This window comes from Penaeus chinensis, chromosome 20 (genome assembly GCF_019202785.1).
Source record: "Penaeus chinensis breed Huanghai No. 1 chromosome 20, ASM1920278v2, whole genome shotgun sequence".
NCBI classification, from domain to species: domain Eukaryota; kingdom Metazoa; phylum Arthropoda; class Malacostraca; order Decapoda; family Penaeidae; genus Penaeus; species Penaeus chinensis.
In genome coordinates, this window is record NC_061838.1 from 313,340 (window position 1) to 333,339 (window position 20,000).

Sequence of the window (20,000 nt, forward strand, 5' to 3'; positions counted from 1 at the left end):
AGAGAGAAAAAATGCAATTGTTAATAGCAGTAACTGTGTGAACCAGTTAATCTTTCCCAGTTCACTGAGTTTCTGAAATAATTTACTCCCTCCTTCCCCTCCCCTCCCCTCCCCCCAAAGGAAAGGGTCCTCACGCTACCTGACAGTCTATAAGAAGGAAGGATCAACCATCATGAGCAGTGAGGCGGTGGTGGCGCTAGCTGACTCAACCCGCTCCACTGTCCTAGGACTCCTGCAGCGGTGCCCTGTGACCAACAAGGAGAGGCAGGACCTTTTACCAGCAACAGAACGTGATCGGCTCATGAACCCTGAATGTGAGGATCAAGGGGAGAGAGAATAGATGGTTTGATACAGAGACAGATGGAAGGACTGGTTGATAAGAGTCTGTAGTTGGGCAGCTTATTAACAGTTTGTAGTTGAGGTCTTTGTTTGGTGACAGTGATGCTTGTATGTATTACTGAGATTGTAAGAATATTTCAAACAAATTATTTATGGATTAATTAAATTTCTGTTCCTTGATGAAATTGGGGTTTTGATTCTTCTCTTCTTTCTATTATTATTACATAATGTTGTTTTCAAAATGTACTGAAATACTCCTAAAGATTTTTCAAATAAAAGTTTGCGATATTTTTATCAATTTTCTTATATATTTTCTTAGTAAGAGATCTGAGCGTCCTGCGATCCCTGGGCCGCCTTACCCCTGGCCCACCGCAGATCCCTCCTCCTCCGAGCCTGAGCGATCTGACAGCTGATGCCAGGAAACTTCCCATATGGAACATGAAGGATCAGCTCCTGGCTGCCATCCACCACAACCAGGTCATACTGGTGTGTGGAGAGACTGGCTCAGGAAAAACAACGCAGGTTTGTTTTGTCTCCCAAATGATGCATTGATATTTTGCAAGTGGTAGTAAGATGTTTGCATATAAAAATCATATGAGATTGAAATTTAAAATTTCTTTCCTGATTTATGTAGTGATCAAATATAAATGTTAAGAAAAAAAAAAAAATTGTGTTTTTATACAGTTTTCTAGGCAGGCCAAAATTTCAACAGGAGAATGGTGTTCAATTTTTTTTCCACTTTTAGGTACCCCAAATGTTACTTCAGGAAGCTTCATCCCTTGGAAAGCCTTGCCGCATTTTTTGTACACAACCCAGGAGGATATCAGCCCTAACAACAGCAGAGAGAGTAGCAGCAGAACGAGGAGAGAAAGTTGGGTACACAGTAGGATACCAGATCAGACTGGAGAGCAAGTAAGAACTGCATTTTTGTACTTTGGATTAAACTGAGAATATAATTTAAAAAAAGTTTGTGAATATGTTTGTTGACAGTTCCTCCATAAAAATTAACTTCAGAAGAACAATTGAAAATTGCAAAAGTAATATTTAGTTTTTAGTTTTTTTCACTCAAAATGTATAAAAGAACCTTGAACCTTCCTGGGTTAACTTTGTGGGTAAAGAACAGTGCCTGCAAATGAAGGCCACAATTTCTGCTTTTTGTTTTAAATGAATGTTCTTCACAGATTGTCTCCCAAAACACTCCTGACATTCTGTACAAATGGTGTCCTGTTGCGGACACTCATGGGGGGAGACTCCTCCCTAGCTAGTGTCACTCATAGTAAGTCAGTCTGATCACATGCTCTTGCTAGAATGTACATTCACCCCATACTGATATTTATCTTATACTTTTGCCCATTTATAGATTTTTATAGATATTTGCCTGTATTTTCATGCAAGGTTGCCTTTGATTCCTTTGAATTGATAGATTACATATGAAAAGAAGTGGAGAAAGTATAATAAATACAACTCCATTGTGATACTCTCACATTTCAGTTCTTGTGGATGAGGTACATGAACGTGACAGGTTCACTGACTTCCTTCTGCTTGTCTTGCGGGACTGCCTTCACAAGTTCAGACATCTGAAGCTCATCCTTATGTCAGCTGCTCTGGACGTCAATCTCTATGCCAAATACTTCAATAATTGTCCTGTTATTGATGGTAAGGACAACTATTTGAAACTACTGTTATTTGTACTTCCTCTGGTTGATACTTACCCTTGTACTTAGCCTTGATGACAAGTGAAAAAAAACAAAAAAAAACTGTGCTCTGGAGATCAATGGCAACGTGCCGAGTTTGAGCACGGGAGTTCGGTACATCAAGCTGAATCACTGGCTCGTAGCGCTTTGGTGCGCCACCACAGCGTACAGCTGCACGCCACAGATTGAGCGGTTTCTTTTGACGCCTCACAGTGTGACCCGTTGGAAGGGGGCAAGTAGACCACCTGGAGAAAAGCCTACCTTGCTCCACTCATTTGATCATTTGAAAAAATATGGATGTAGATTGTGATTTGTCTCTAATTTAATTTAAATGGGGCATCCCCCCTTTTGTGGGGGGCCACCCTCAAAAAGTTGAAAAAAATTGACTCTTTCTTGGGGGGGGGGGGGGGTTGTGCCAGACTATCCCCTTGGTCAAATTTATCCCAGAACTGCTTTAAAGATATTCTTCAATTTGATCAACTCTACGGAAAGGTCATATCATGCTCCAATTTTTTATCTTCCCTTTACTTTTTATTTTGGACTATGCCATGGTGAACTACAGTGTTAAATCTTTGGTTGCATTTTTTCTGGAAACACATGAAAAGGGTGCTTTAGCTGTATGAACTCCTTGCGAATGGAATTGATAAGATAAATTTCTAAATTCCATATAATTTTTATTTTAGAGCGGGTATCATTGGGTACTATCATCTTTAACATAAAATAATCAATATTTCACCTGTTTTTCGAAGTTCAAATATCCAACCATGGGGTGTCCTTCATATTGAACTGCTCTTTACAATGGAAATGACAAATTTCAAATCCAAACAAATTTGCTGACGATTGACAGTACTGATCACAAGAGCTATTCCAAACCAAAATATAATTATCATTAGTTATACGTTTATTGCTTCATACTCAGTACACATATAGACCCCTGAAGAATAGTAAGACACTCTTCTCTGTTGATACTACGGTAGAAAAACCCACAATGCAGAAACAAGATTTATTGAAAGTGAGACCATAGTTTCGAAATCCACCCGGATTCCATTTTCAGGTCTGAAGATGGAATCCGGGTGGATTTCTAAACTGTAGTCTCACTTTTAATAAGTCTCGTTTTTTCATTGTGGGTTTATCTACCATATAGACCCCTACATAAACTACAGCTTATTACCAGGGAGTCTCGATGAAAAGCATATTTCATATATAAATGTACACAAGACACATTTTTGAAGAAAAAATCACAAAATATTTCTTCACAAAACATAGTGACTTAAATTTTTTCTATTAGTATAAAAGTGTTTTTCGGACATTCACAAACTCATATCTATGCACAATGCCATATGCAAGATTGCAACAAGCAAAAGTCTATACAGGTGTACCTGGCTCAAATTACCTGCGTCTGAAGTTTACCTCTTGGCGCTTATGCCCTTGCACCTCACAAGAAATAAACCAATTTTGGCTCAGATAGTCTTTTGGTAGTTTCTTCAGTCTTGTATGTATAACATAAGCTAGCTAACTTGACCCTTTTCCCCCTCCTTATTTGGGATGGTCCCCTTAAAGGTATCATCCCTGCTGATGCCTACCATGTTCTGTTCATCTGATCATAAAAAGATAATGGTTTCAGTTAACTAATAATCGGTTTTTGCATGTTAGATAATGTAATTGGACTTCTTTTCATATATCATTATTACACTGCAGCTCCACCTCAAAAAAGTTGAAAGAATTTTTTTTTTATTGAACTGTCTGCTGTTCTCTATTCCTGTAGGTATTCCTGACAAAACATTTGATATATGCATTAACTCAAACCAGTTTTTAATTCTTTTTTATTAGGTTATGCAGAAATGGAGGGCTGTGGATGGTCATATCAGGACAAATTTATTATAATCCCATAATCCTAGCAGGAATACAACAAATTGTTTCAATGTTAAGAATTATTGAATCACATAAGTAAATAAATTGAGTGTGAGACTTCCTGAAACTGTTGAATCTTTTCCCCACTCCAGATAGGGTCATTGGGTGATTATAATTTCATAAGCGGTAGAGATGTGTATATAGACACACACGTTTAATTGTTTAAATTACTCTCATTTAATAGGACTAAACTCGTTTCCATATAAAGACAAAACTATTAATTATCTCGTAGATCAAAATTGTTTGCTTTAAATGATTAAAAAATGGCAATTAGGTATGGGGAACTGGCATAGAGTTTGTGTACATACAATTATTTAAAGGAAGGGTGAGGTGAGTTTTACATGAATTTATGACAGCTTTGGCCTATTGTAGCATCCACAGGTTGCATTTTTTACCAGAAATGCATGAAAAAGGTGTAATAGCTGTTTCAACTCTCTATGAAGACTAATTTTCAAAATTTCATATAGTTTTATATTTTAGAGCAGGTGTCATTGTGATGTATCAGCTTCAGCATAAAGTTAGCTACATCTGCCTTTTTTTTCTGAAATAAGAAAATTTACCTTTGTATTAAAGTGCTCTTTATGAAGGAAATGACTAATTTTAAATCAAAACAAATTTGAAGACGGTGGATGGGACCAGCTACTAGAGGAAAGCCAGTATTATCATTATTTACACTTTTATTTATTAATGTGTGCAGTTACTAAAAAAAAAAATCCTTAAATGGGAGTATATGAAACTGAAATGATCGCTAGGAGTTGAATCAGAAATATTGGTACTTGTTGTTTTCAAAGCTCAGAACAGATGAAGCTTCATAGTGTGTTTGAATAGTGTTGATATTTCAAGGGCCTCATATCATGCCAATATTAGGAATGTAGACCTTGTAGACCATTCATTATGTCATAATTACACTTTACGCTGAGGGACTATCAAGAGCTGAAATATCAAGATTAGGTATTTTGAAGCCAATTATGTCTCTATGGATCCATCAATACCAAGCAAATGTACCCACAAAAGACAAGGCCAAAAGTGGGTACCCAAGATGCACAATGGAGGAACATGATCAGATAAATGTCATTCAAATCTATAAATCTTTGTGCTATAAGAAACACTCATAGGAAGCTTGCATACTCATTGGCAACACCCCTTACATCTTACTAGGTTTGAGAAGGGTGTGTGGCTGATAGTTGCCACATCCCCTTACTGTGAGTCATTATCTACTTGTTTTTTTTTTTTTTTTTTTTTTTTTTTTTTTTTTGTTTCTCAACAATCCATAACTACTACAAGGGATGCAAACCCCTTTTGTTCTGCTGGCAACAGCATGCATACTGTCAGAAATTGCTGTGTAGTTTGAGTGGATACACAGCAGTGATGTCGGGGAGTTGATGGATGTCAGGCCAAGCAGAGTTATAGGGTATTCCTACATAGTGTTCTCCGAGTTGGAGCCATTTTACCTTATCCATGATAACAGCCCTATCCACACAAGCAATGTTGTGAAGGCATTACTTTGGCAAAATCCCGAGATTACACTGTGCCACATCCACCCAATTCACCTTATCACAGTCTCATTGAGAATGTTTAAGCAGCCATGGACAGAGACTTCCCCCAAGATTGTACCTGCAATTGCAATCGTCACATTGTCATTGCCCAAGCAATTACATAATGGGAGCGATTGTGCTTTGTAGATGAATGCCAGTTAACCCATTACTGCTAAGTGAAGAAAATTAATAAAAATTCTACACTCTGGTGATCAATGGCAACGAGCCAACTTTGAGCACGGGAGTTTGCTACATCAAGCTGAATGCCTAGCTTGGAGCACTTTTGCCCACCGCCACAGCCACAGCGTACAATCATACTCCATAGACAAAGCAGTTTGTTATAACTAGACGTGGCCCGGCAGAATCGGGTTAACGGTGGCATTTAGAGCATCCATACCAGTAGACTTGCCAGTGTTTGCCAGGCTGGTGATTGGAACATGAAATATTAACCTCTTCAATCCGGGTGATGTTACCATCATGTCATTTAAAATCTGGCATGAGTGGCAGGTGACATGAAGATGCTGAAAAATCTGACTAGGCTGAGTGAGATGAACCTGCCATTGTGGGCATTTTAGCTGAAAGCTGGGGTGATGGAAAGACACGCACAAACCTCTTTGGAGGTTTAATAGACTCAGTTGGCAATTTTGCATTATTCCCTTCAATGTATGAGTGTGGAATGAAATATCCGTGAACCATGACTGTAGAAGCGCTGGCTCCATGCTCAACATTTTATTCCTGGCGTTGTGACCGGTGAAGCAGGTTGTATTATAGAAAATTGAATATTACAAAAAAAAAAAAAAAAAAAAAAAGACAAAGAACAAAGTGTTACATATTTTTATTTTTATTGCAGTGTGTTGTAGACTACCTCAAGAGATGATATGGAATCTGTGCAAGAAAACAGTTTATTACCATCTGGATAATGCAAATTAAATGGCAAATATGGATATTGGAAATGGCAATAGAACTAAAAATGCTTGTGTAAAAAGAGGAAATAACTTTGCAAATAGGAGGCATAGAGTCTTTCCACCACACACACGTGTTCGTTTGCGCCCAGCCTACAAGCTGCCACCAAGCAGAATGGCAACTCTCGTAAGCCTAATACCTGGATTTTTGGTGATGTGATAGCCATGTCGCAACCAGATCCAATTAGTTTAACCCATTACTGCTGGGTCATATGTATAGCCAGTCGTCATAACAAACCGCTTGATCTGCCGGGTATGGCTATATGCATAGTGATGTGCTTGAGTGCATTAAGTGGGAAGTTCAAGTACATGTAGCCGACTTCTGCTCCCAGTGACAGGACGGTTGCCAAATATCACCAAAGTATATGATGCTGGGAGATTTCTAATACCATCACTGATGGATTAATAGTATATATTTCAAAACTTAAACTTTTTGAAAATGTATTTTAGCAAAGTGAACAAACATTTAGAAGAAAGAGTTATTCTAGGGGCATTTGTACCTATAGTTTGATCTTTATTGATGTAACTAGTAAAAAAGTTAAACATTGTGTCCCTTGGGGGGGCAAAGTCTATGGAGGGACAAATCCCACCCTCCCCCCTCTCCTAAATGATGCCCCTCTCAGGAATACCAATATCAGGTAGAGCTCATAGCACTTTTTCCATCCATTTTTGCTGTCTTATCATACTGTTAAGTGAGAAAGAGTAAAGATACTTTTTTAGGGTGTGTATTTCATACTCTTTACACTTACAGAGCACTTTATAAGCTACAGCATATTATTAGGGAGTCTTGATGGAAAGCATATTTGTTGAAATGTACACAAAACTTACGTTTGAAAGAGTATTTTCATCATAAATCAATGTAATTTTTGCTGAAATTGTTATAAGCCTTTTCTTCGGCCATTTGCAAAAAGCAAAGGTCTGTATAGGTGTACTTAGTGCTAATTACCTGCTTACACAATGTACCTGTTGTCACTTATGCCCTTGCTAGTCCAAAAAAATAATCTGAGGTGTGCTCTAAAAGTTGTTTGGTAGTTTCCTCATTAGTATTCAAATACCATGCAGTATTGTAATAAAACTGAAATTACACCTCTATTCTAACAAATCTGAAAGATGATAATCCATTTGCAGTTCCTGGAAGGTGCTACCCAGTCAAGGAATACTTCTTGGAGGATGTTTTAAAATAGTAAGTGCATAGTCTTTTTTGATTGTGTGCGAGAGAGAGAGAGAGAGAGAGAGAGAGAGAGAGAGAGAGAGAGAGAGAGAGAGAGAGAGAGAGAGAGAGAGAGAAAGGAGGCAAGTGGGCAGGCAGGCGGGTGGGCTCAAGGTTGTCCCATATGTTGCAGGGGTTCTTCATGATGTCGAGATGTCCCTGCCTCTGAGGTGCCTCTTCATGAGCCCCCAGAGGTACTCGATGGGGGTTAAGGTCTGGGGAATTCCCCTGCCAGCCTTTGATGTAGTCAACACCAACTTCCTTGAGCCAGTCTTTTATTAAACCAATGGGGCCAGGTATCAGAAATCTCTTAGCATCATAAACTTGATTATATGGTGAGTATAGATCCATGCCTGGTCTCCTCCTACACCTTCCCTCCTTTGTTGCCAGTTACTGTAAAGGTTGCCTTGTCATAGCAGATATTCCCATATCTTCAGGACCAATTCAAATATTTCTTACAAAATATAAATCTTTTCTATCTTTGTTTCTCGGTGAGCAGTGGTTTTCATCACAGCTAGTGGTGTTTATAAGAGAGGTTTCCATGAAGTGGCATTGGGTCATATGAATGCTTACCTCCCTCTGCAGCAGTGGATTCTTTTCCTTTATTTCTTTTGCTCACATGGAGTGCAACCTTCACTTGAGGCGAGATAAGTTTGAGTGTCCTGTTAGTTATTTTACTAGGTCTCCCAAAGCAAGATTTGTGATTGGGTGGTTTCTCACCTCCTGCGTCTGTGATCATCTTAATCCAGCACTGATCAGAGTGTTAATTTCCTTATTACTTTCCCCTAAAGCATTCAGGGATGCAATTGCTGTGATTTCTCCTTTGAGAGCTTTGGTTCTCAAGGCATTATGTGCAAACCAAAAAGGGAAAAAAAAAACATGTTGAGTGTAATCACAAATATTCATTCCCTCATTAACAGTGCCTCAGGCACAATGGAGGGAGATCCGTACAGGTGGGCAACAAAGTTCCGCTCCCTCGACCTAAATCATCCGCACCAATACAATGGAAGTTTTCAGCGAGTATATAGATGGGGTACCTAATAATTTGTCAAAAAAAAGGGCGTGCCAATTTCCACACCAAAAGTAATAAAATGATGACAAAGTGGCGAGGAAGTGCTGTAAACTTATCCTGATATTGGTATCCCTGCTCATGTATAGTCATTTGTATATGACAGAGTTCACAATGGACAGTACATATACCTTTCTTCAAAGGTTTGATTTAGTTCTAAAATGACTTCATGTTAGAATAACCATAAGACTTTTTATAGAAAGCATTGATTTTATGCTATATTGTGTGCTAAAAATCATGGAATTAGGATTGTGGGATATATATGACATGTATACATAGTTCATCTCTGGAGCTTGCTTTGTCACTTACAGTATTGAGACAAAGAGAGAGAGAGAGAGAGAGAGAGAGAGAGAGAGAGAGAGAGAGAGAGAGAGAGAGAGAGAGAGAGAGAGAGAGAGAGAGAGAGAGAGAGAGAGAGAGAGAGAGAGAGAGAGAGAGTGTGTGTGGGTGTAGGTGTGTGTGGGTGTGGGTGTGTGGGTGAGAGTTCATGGTGTGATTGTATTTGTGAATATTGTCAATGTTTATGTATATAATTACATATATTCCAAAATTTGGGTTTGAGTACTATGTTTAATTTTTGTTTGTTTTGAAGTACCAACTACCAAACACCTGAAATGTTGAAGGCGTTTAAAGAGCTAGAGCAGAGACAGAGTGGTCAGAAGACTGCAGCAGCTTGGACACAGCAGATGTCCCAGCAGACACTAAACTTAGGGTCCAGTGCACCTGCACCAGAACCTCGAAGCAACATCACAAGCAGTGAATTCAACAAGGGTTCTGGAGGTGGGTATGGAATTATTACAAAACAGTGTTTGTTCATAGATGATATAAAATTGTTATATGATCTTATGTTCTTATGAAGTACACTTGGCCAAGAATGAAATGGGAAAATATATTTATATAGGTGTTGAGTAAATTCGGATTGCAATAAATGATGGAATTGTCCTGTAGTATCACATGAAAGCTGCTTTTCAAGTGTGCAGTGGATAAGAAGTCTTCTTTGCGATCAATGTAGAGAATATGAATGAGAATAAACATCTTCATAGTGCAAGAGATGTATTTTCCTTGTTTCAGTTATATCTTTGTCAGAAATAGATGTGCTTCTGACAAAGATTAATTGAAACTGGTCAAATACATCTCTTGTAATGTGGAGAAGTTCATTGTCACCCATGCCTTTTCAACATATGCAAAGGCTCCATCAATTGAGTTTCCTAAGAATTTTCTTATGGATTTTCTTTTATTTTTCATTATATATCATTGTGTTTCACACTAATCCATTCAAATCTGGTAAATAGAGGTGAGACAAATTCTAAATATATGAAAATGAGTGAAGATCCTGGAAGGGATGGATTCAAATTCAGATTCAAACATTTTACTTAGCCAGTTAACAATCATATTGTGGTTATGATCTATAGATATACATTGGATTAGCTCAGCCCTTGAGAGTCAAGTTGTCTCTCTTGATATTGTAGAGATACATGTAAGTGAAAATGCTATGAACATTGTTTTGAAATGCAGATACAGTAACTCCCAAAGGAAATGTATTTGGGGCATATCATTTGTAGGGTAGTTTTCCATACAGGCATCAGTATGAAACTATCCTTAACTCATTTTTGAATCATAAGAGTCCATGCTTGCCTAAATAGTTCTTTTAGTAACTCATTGCCACCTGGGATGGCATGTATGTAAATGCCATGCCTACTATGAGTTTAGTTAATTAATCCTATAGTGTTACCATCTGTGAGCCATGGGAGGACATAATTTAAATACTCAGAATCCTATTCCTGGCTGCCATGATGCAGTTTGTATTACAGAAAATTGAACATTACAAAAAAAAATAAGAATGACACAACAAAATACTTATTGGTATTATTATTGCACTGAGTTATGGATTTCCAAGAGAGATGATATAGAGTCTATGCAAGGGATAGTGTTACCATCTGGATAAAACAGATCATCTAGCAAATACAGACATTGGGAAGTGGCAAAAAAGCTAAAAACACTTATGCAGAAAGTGAAAATAATATTGCAAAGGGGAGGCACAGAGTCTTGTCACCACAGAGGAGTGATTGTGCACACCTGGCCTACTAGCCACGCTGCTGTCAGAGTGGCTGCTCAAGTAAGCCCAAAACTTGTATTTTTGTGATAGCAGTGATGCATCTGGATACAATGGGTTAAATAAGAATTTATACATTCTATATAAGCTGATTAATGTTTTTACTGGCACAAAAAAGCATGTGTACAATAAAGGAAGGATGCACTGCCCATGAATAAAGACTTATGAATGGAAGTAATTACTTGCTATCCCCCTCAACATCACAGTCATACCATGCCTAATATAAGGAATTGGTCAGGTTTATACATTTTTATTACGTATAGGGTTGGAGTCAGTTACTAGTATTATCTATCTCACCTGTTAACCCATTTCCTTGATTTTCTTTTTTTTTCTGTTTGTATTTTTCATAACTTTATGATGAAATGATGAATCATACTTTCCAGAAAATACAGTTTGTAATACTTTTCTTGTGCCTTTTCTCTATAATCTTAAATGTGTGAGGGAAAGCAAGAATGCTTAGCTATCCAAAGAATTTTGATGTTGGATATATGTATAACTTCACCTATTAGAAGCTTGCATTTATGGATATAGTGGCATTACTGATAATCCTCTCTGAGAGTATAGCGTATGATACATTATAAAAGCAAAAAATGTGCTGTGGTTATATGTAAGAGTATGTATACTGTTATTTCTGCTGATTTGTTTGTAGAACTCTCTTTTATCCTAGTATTGATATGATTTTTGTGCACAGAACCAAGCTTGCTACTTGAGAGAAACTTGGAAACACAGGAGGATAAGTTTATCCTGCTCTATGTATTCTTAGCTATGGCATATAAAATTTTCCAGTAATTGAGACAAATAACTACACTTTTAAGAGTTGATAATATGTAAATAGCTGTGCCCAGAGCCAAACAAGCAAGCAACTTTAGGGTGTATAACTTTGAGCAGGCTAACTGTGCCTGGTGCATATCCTTGCCACCTTTGATAAGCTTGGCTCATTATAGCTAGAATAGATGCTTACCATCATTGTAGAGTAAAAATAATGAATAAAAGTACATTTTATGTAGAATTAGCTACATTAATTTGATATAAAAGAAAGTTATTACCAAAAATATTTAACAGTAAAAATATATTTACCTTTTTACAGCTGAGGTTGATAATACTCTGAAAGAAGAAATGGACAAATGCATTCAAGAAGCTTTCCTCACTGGTGCCGATGAAGCATTCTCTCAGATGATGTACTTAATTATGTCGGAAAATGTGTCTCCAGATTATCAGGTTAGTATTTACAATATCTATCTGTATATGTATGTATGTATGTATGTATCTATTTATGCAATGCAAATATGTATGTGTATGTTTGTGGGTATATATCTATAGAGCAAAGTCTCTCAAAAACTGGTGGGCTATTTTTTGCAGTTTTGTTCAGTGTTAGTGGAAGGCAGGGTGTTTAAAGAAGTAATTCTGTAACTGTATAGCAAATTTCTTCTAGCTACACTCCTCCAAACCCACCCACATTACCCCACCCTCTTGTGCTCCTTCATTTTGTGGAGCCAGTTAAACAAGAGGATCTTGTTTAACTGGCTCCACAAAATCTCTTTTCTTCTCGTGAATACGTTTAAAAATATAAGTACGAAATAAACATTCTCATAATGTATGGCATATACAACTCCCTACAAAGACTCCCATTCCCCCTTTCCCTTGATACCTCCTTGTCTACCTAAACCAATCATGTGAGTGCCAGGAGGAAATAGTGTAATAAAGACATTATTAGATTTATTTAACATGAATTAGTTGGAGGATAGATTACTGAAAGCCAGGAAAAATGCCATAATACTAACTATTCCAAAATCATCTGGGAATACAAACCTGTATATCTTGACACCATGTCTGTGTAAAATGTTATCACTAATATTATTAAAGAGACTGATATACATGATTGGAGGTAAACTATCTTGTATGCAGATGATATAAAGATACAAGGAACTACACAGTGTTGTTAACAGGAGACGCTAAACAACTTAAGTAAACTCACTCAAGCATTAGGGCTGGTTATCAATGAAGAACGGACAAAATTTCAAAGTAAACAAAGTGGTAATGTGAGACTTGTGTTAACCTGTTACTACCAATTCATGCCATTGGCAGTCATAACAAACCGACTCATCATAAAAGGTACAGCAATAGATGGCACAATGCACTAGCATGATTCAAGCAGAAAGTTCCACTACACGTAGCGGTCTCCTGGGCCAAATGGCAGGACAGTTGCCAGAAGTCACCAGAATCAGTGACACTGAGAGATTTCGTATACCGTCATTGAGGGGTTAAAAGACAAACAGAGGGAGAAGATACTGACATAGAAGTATCTGGGTGTGTACATTGACTCTACTACCTCAAATACAGATGCTGATGTGAAACATAGTGACCCAGTGTAAGGCATGATTACAGCTGCTCAGAGCACTTACTTGTTGTGAAATAGGAGCTTGGTTACTCTTACTGAAACTAGTTTACATTAGTACAGTACAGGTGCTGCATAATGCAGCACCAGCACTTTCCATAGCCTGCCAAGGTAGGCTCTGAAAACTTGAAACCATACAGAATTGAAGCTATATGAATAATCCTTGAGTGTCACAGGAATACCAGGATAGATATAATGATAGCAGAGATAGGGTTGCAAAGTATGAGAGCAGCAAGTGGAAAAAAATTAGTGAGAGATATGGCCAGTGGTTGTAACATTAATAGATCTTTTTCTAGGCAAGGCAAGTGAGGATATATGATGGAACTAAGAAATAACATCCAGCAGTATGGATTGAAGGATTATTGTAATTCTCATCAGACTCTCCTAAAGTGTCATCATGAGAGGAATGAATCCCGATGATGTGACCATGTCATTAAAAGCTTTGGCTTGAGGGGTGGGTGATATGAATGTGTTGTCATGGGAAAATTTGGGCCAGGGTGACATGGACTTGCTGTTGTGAGTGTTACAGGTGAAGGCTGAGGTAATAGAATGACTTGACATGAGTGCACAAAGCTCTTGGAAGGTGATTAGACTAATTTGACATTTAGGAAGTTGCATTTGCATTATTTCCATTGATAAATGAGTGTGGAATGTACTGTCTGCGTGCCATGTATGGAAGAGGGCCGGCTCCAGGGAGGATTCCATTTTCATGCTCATGATCTTATTTCTGGCTGCACAAGTTGTAATACAATAAAAACAAATATTATGAAAAAAAAAAAAAAAAAAAATTACACAAATAGCAAAATATTACTTGGTGTAGTTGTTATTGCACTAACTTTATAGAGTACCTAGAGAGATGTTATGTAGTCTGTGCAAGGAAAACATTCTGTTACCATCTGGATAAAGCAAATATAGGCATTGGAAAGTGGAAAAAAAAAACTAAAAATGCATATGCCTAAAAAAAGAATGACTGTGCAAAGGGGAGGCATGGAGTCTTGTCACTGTATACAAATGTTTGCGCGTGCACATCCACAGAGTGGCTGCTCCCTAAGCCCGTGTTTTGGGCCATGTGATGGCAGTGAAGCATTCTGATCCAATGGGTTAACATGGATGAATACATCCATATATGAACTAAGTCAACTTAACCAAACGCTATATATGCTAGGGGCTCAAGAACTGTGTGTTCTGACCAAGGAGAGGTAAAGAAATTCTAAAATTGAAGAAAGTTTTAACTATAATGTAACATAGCAAATTGTTTGATAAATATGTGGTGGAAAAATTGTAACCAATGTGATTTTTTTTTACTTTAAATGCAGAAAAGGAGACTTAGGCAAAGTTAATGATATAATATAAACATGGGTGATCAAATAAAAGTATAGCAGGACTTTAGCTGATGCAGAGAAATAATGATTATCTTCACAATTTTGGCTGAAGGCCGGGGGATGGGAATGACTTGCCACAAGTGCACAAAGCTCTTGGAGGGTTATTAGACTCAGTGGGCATGTAGGAAGGGGCTTTTGTGTTATTTCTATAGATAGAGGAATGTGGAATGTACCATCCTTGAGCCATGACTGGAAGAGCACTGGTTCCAGGAAGGATACTCTTTCCATGCTCAGGATCCTGTTCCTGCTTGCTATGACCTATGGCGCAGGTTGTATTACTATCTGATGACAATCGTCAACTATGTGGCCAATTACAGGGTTCTTGCTGTTAAGTGCTCCTCTACTGTCAACAAAAAAGTACGTATCTTTATTATCTCAGTCTGTCAAAGTGCAGTCAGTATTGCCCATAGTTCAACATGGGTTGATGATGTGTGATTGCTCTTATCCCTGTGCTTGTAGTGACCACTCCACTATTTGATGATGGTGACTCCACACCCAACTCTGCCATCCTCCAATGCTGACCGAATCACAATACACATGAACAATATCAAATAGTGTCAAGGCTATTTATTTTATGTCCATAAGTTTGCTTTGAGGGAACCATCCCAACCACGGCCAACCTTACTCCAGTCATTTGATCCTAAAAAGAAAAATTTTAGATAACTAATTATTTTGTGTGTGTGTTATAGTGTATATTATTATTATGATTTAACTTGTACATCATTTCAACCCCCCCCCATTCTGATTTTTTAATGTCCATAAATTTTATGGGGGGGATTTTTTGCCTCTGTGAACAATTTCAGTCATGTAATCTATATTTTACTAGTTTTTTTTTCTTCAGAAATTCAGAAATTGGGATACAAATACAAAACACCTGTGCATTCGGATGCTGTTGCAAATGTAACAAACTGATTTTGAGCCACACAAAATTTATGACTGCTGGATGGTACCAGAGCTCATATTAGAATTGAGAACAGGCTACAGGAAATTTGGACATTGTCATTGTCGTTAACTACTATTCTTGCACTAAATCTAAGGATATTATATATAAAAAAAAAGCTCATTTAGTGTACTCGGTGATGATATTATTAACAAGTCAATCAAAGTTATTGTTTTCAATTAAGACATATTTGTAAAGGTGTCTTTTTTTATATGAAAGTAGATATTACTGTTTGAAACATTTAATAAATGCATTATATTGTAAAGAAAACCAATATGAACCAGTAAATACTAGTAATAGTGGTCTTCTGGGCCAAACGGCAGGATGGTTGCCAATAGTCACCATAATCATTGATGCTGAGAGATTTCTGATACCGTCACTGAGGGGTTAAATTCAATTATGAAGAAAGGGAGAAGTGTGGATGGCAATATCAGTAAAAAATTATTATAATCATATAATCCTAATATCTTGGTTTCATTTGGAGAATAATAAGAGCTTAAAATAAATGAAGTGAGAGAATTACTGAAGCTAATGAATCTTTCCCATGCTACAAACTGGAAGCTGGTCTGGGTGGTAATGATTTTTCAGGAGATTTATATGTATGTAAACAAGTATACATAAGGTTAACTTCTTTAAAAATTCTCATTTAAGGGGACCATTCCAAATGAGGGGGGGGTGGGTTAAAAGGATCTAATTAAGTAGCTAGCCTATGTTATACATACAAGAATGAGGAAATTACCAAAGGACCATTTGAGTCAAAACTGGGTTATTTCTTGGGAGGCGCAAAGGCATAATCACCAACAGGTAAATTACAGACACAAGTAATTAGCGCCAAGTACACCTGTATGAACTTTTGCTTGCTGCAATCTTGCATATGGCATTTGACAATGACATTGCACATAGATATGAATTTGTGAATGTCCAAAATTTTGTGTACATTTATACATGAAATAAGCTTTCCATCAGGACTTCCTGATAATGTGCTTTAGCTTATGTAACTGTAAAATGAATTTACACATCTGTCCATATTCTATAAATTGAACTGCTTTGTTGTATTCAAACTAGAACCATACTCATATAACAATTTTGTACTGATATTGCAATCCCCAGTTCTCTGTTTCACAATCAGATTTTCCAAAAAGTAAAAAAAATAATAATAATAATAATTTTTGATTTAGGTTGCTTGTCTTTATGATATAATGCATTTATTAATTATTCCAGACAGGAATATTTACTTTTTTTATATATATATCATTATATTTAGCAAAGAAATAATAGAAATAACTAATTTTGGAATGTGTCCAAGTCTCAAGGCCATGGTCCTCTGCAAGTGGTTTGGAGTGTGCAGACCATATCATGCCCCAATTTAAAAAAAAAAAAAAAAAAAAAAAAAAAAGATATATATATATATATACATATATACATATATATATATATATATATACATATATATATATATATATACATATATATATACATATATATACATATATACATATATACATATATATATATATATATATATATATATATATATATATATATATACATATACATATACATATGCATGGGCAAAAAATATAAAATATAGTTCACCATAGCAGACAGTCAAAAACCAATAAAAACAAAATAAAGAGTGAATGGAAATTCAAAAATTAGAGCATGATACGACCTTTCCATCAAATTGATCTAAGTGAAGAATATTCTTTAGGTAATTCAGGGATAGAGTAGAAAAATGGGATTTTCCGGTGCAATGTCCTTTTCTTTTTTTTTTTTGCAAAAGAAATCAACTAGATATCCAAATCCATTTTTTTTAATGATCAAATGAGTGGAGCAAGATAGGCTTTTTTCGGGACATCCCCTTAAAAGGACTAAACCTATCAATATTGTTTTTTTTATAATGACTTAGAAATGTGGTTGCTGGGTTTAGGGTTCCAGCTTAAGTAGGTGTTCAGTCATTTTCACACATTATCTTTGCAAATAATTTAAGGTCACCTAGGGAGGCAGTTGAGCCTGGCTGTCCAGCAAACTGCTATCCCTGTGTATTTGACTTCCTCCCACTCCTTGATTCCACTACACTTTTATTTTTATTTTTATTTTTTGTATTGGTTTAAATCCTATTTATTTGTTCATCAGTTCCTTGTGGTCTTTGTACATTTCCCAACATCCTCATTGCTCTTTTAGAGAGCAACACATCAGTACATCTGATCAGCTCTTAATCTTCAACTGTATTTGCAAAGGTATAAAAGTAAAGACATACCTCAGATACTTTATATAAGATTTTCTTCTTGTGTTATAGCACTCCGAAACCTGGGCAACAGCACTCATGGTAGCCTCTGGCCGTGGGCGTGTCGACATAGTTGAGCAGTTGCTTGCCTTAGGCTCTTCTCTCACCTTGCGAGCAGCAAACGACTGGACTGCAGCTGACTGGGCCCAGTCAACAGGACAGCAGGAGACTCTTGATTTGTTACATGCCTATAGGTAAGAATGTTTTTATTTGTTTCTAATGATCCGACTACTAGGTAGAACTATTAACCCCTTAGTGATGGATGAAGAAAACTTTAAAAAATGCTGGCGATCAATTGCAACGCACCGACTTTGAGCGTGGGAGTTCGGTACATGAAGCCGAATCACCGGCTCGTAGCGCTTAGGTGCGCCCTTGCGGCGTACAGCCGCACGCCACATTTCGAGTGGTTTGTTTTGACGTCTATAGATGTGACCCATCGTTAAGGGGTTAATTTTTATTATTCGTTTAACACGTGCGTGACTCGTTGCTAATGCCAAAGGAAAAGAAACTCTGACAATATGGCTAGTGGTGTTGTTTTGTAGAGTTTGCTGAATGTATGAAAGGTTGTGTGCGAGTGTGTGTTAAAACACATTTAGAGAAAAAAAATGGATGTTTTTGCTATACAACACACTAGTGATCATACGTACACTTGTTGGGTCAGTCTAAAAGGTCTCTGGAGAATCCTCCAGCTAGTGCTAGTGAGTATGTGATTGATCTCTTGGGCCACAGTACCTTTATCACTGTACCATGTCCAGCAATACAGGTTGAAGAGCTGATACCAGGAGCCAGAAATCCTTACTTTATGGGACTTAGCAAACTCCTGGAGAAGGAGGCTATTCCTGTATCCAGCTTGATCACATCCAGATACCACATTGAAGTCTGTGTACAATGCAAATGTCTCACTGGGGACAATTTTCTGCCACTGATGTGAGTTTGGTGTGGAATGCCTCTTTTATATTCATCAGTAAGAGACTTGAAGGCCAAAAGCGTGTTTCAGTCTCAATGCCATAATACACCTGTCAACTGGAGTAACCTCCACTACCAAAGGCTGGAGATGGAGATAGTGACCATTGCTCTGGTTCAACCAGTAGTAGGTGTACCCATCCATACTGATCATGCCACTGCCAGGTCTTCTCATCTCCAAGAAGGCAGCCACCTCAACTTCCAACCACTTCAGATAATTGATCATCCTGCCCTAAAGACTGGATGTTCTAAGTTCCTACCTGGACAACCTACCTGAGGTGAAACCTTGGGCAGTCACTCTGAGTGGATGCTACTTCGGCACCCCTTCTGTTGTTGCCCCATATAAAGGGAGGCGGCAGGCTGTGGGGCCTAACTTCTGCCTATGAGGTTTTCTTGGGCTTTGGCAGCTGTACTAGAACAGTTGTCCTCCCAACAGGATGTATGCCCTGCCTCACTTCCTGGGTAAGAGGTGCAGTGCCCATTTCCAAAATGTATGGCAAGGCCATACATATTGGTTATTTCTACTGTGGTTTCTTATAATGTCCCTGTGCCAATCATGACTTTTCTCCAGCATAAAAAGTGAGCAATGACAGTTGCCTCATCATCTCTGGATTCCCGTTGACATTTGGTAATATGATTCTTTAAGGGCAGACTTTGCTTTTATCATTGCAGGATCATTAACTATTGCTAAGGAGGTATTCACTGACATCAAAGAGCTAAGAGACATTAAATGTGAATCATCACTTTCATCACAATACATATCCAGAATATGATTACCATTTTAAGAGTTCCTTTTTCTAGTTTCTTCCATAGCCTTTCCCATATCCTCTGTATGTAGAATTCTCACTAGCCTTACGATCATCTGATCCTAAATAACCAGCCTCGACTTGTACTTTGTATGCGGCTCCTCTGTTTCCACCACAGGGTTATATGCAGTTTGATAATCTATTAGCACAGCATTTTACTATTTACACTCACTTTCTTTGATAGAATTTAATCATGATAAGATGTCAGATCTCATATGTGGTCTTTGTGGTGGTGAAGTTTTGATTTATTTGCCCGACAAAAAGTTTAATGGAACATACATACCCAAGTAATGTGGGTAATATGGGGAACCTCAAGTGCCAGGTCACAGAGATGAACCAGAAACATGGTAATAGCAATGGTGTTATTACAGTACAATACCACCAATGCTGCTGA

At 37.5% G+C, this 20,000-nt stretch overlaps 1 protein-coding gene across 2 annotated transcripts in view; it reads left to right on the top strand.

Moving 5' to 3' along the window:
* The window catches only part of LOC125036027 (3'-5' RNA helicase YTHDC2-like), an 84,495-nt gene that overhangs the window by 10,593 nt on the left and 53,902 nt on the right, over nucleotides 1–20,000 (top strand). For both annotated transcript variants that reach the window (XM_047628383.1, XM_047628384.1), the window contains exons 4-12: nucleotides 121–314; nucleotides 659–861; nucleotides 1,085–1,251; nucleotides 1,521–1,615; nucleotides 1,831–1,995; nucleotides 7,570–7,624; nucleotides 9,313–9,500; nucleotides 11,921–12,051; nucleotides 17,850–18,031. In XM_047628383.1, the coding sequence (XP_047484339.1) occupies nucleotides 121–314; nucleotides 659–861; nucleotides 1,085–1,251; nucleotides 1,521–1,615; nucleotides 1,831–1,995; nucleotides 7,570–7,624; nucleotides 9,313–9,500; nucleotides 11,921–12,051; nucleotides 17,850–18,031 (1,380 nt within the window). The remainder of the gene's footprint in view (nucleotides 1–120; nucleotides 315–658; nucleotides 862–1,084; nucleotides 1,252–1,520; nucleotides 1,616–1,830; nucleotides 1,996–7,569; nucleotides 7,625–9,312; nucleotides 9,501–11,920; nucleotides 12,052–17,849; nucleotides 18,032–20,000) is intronic.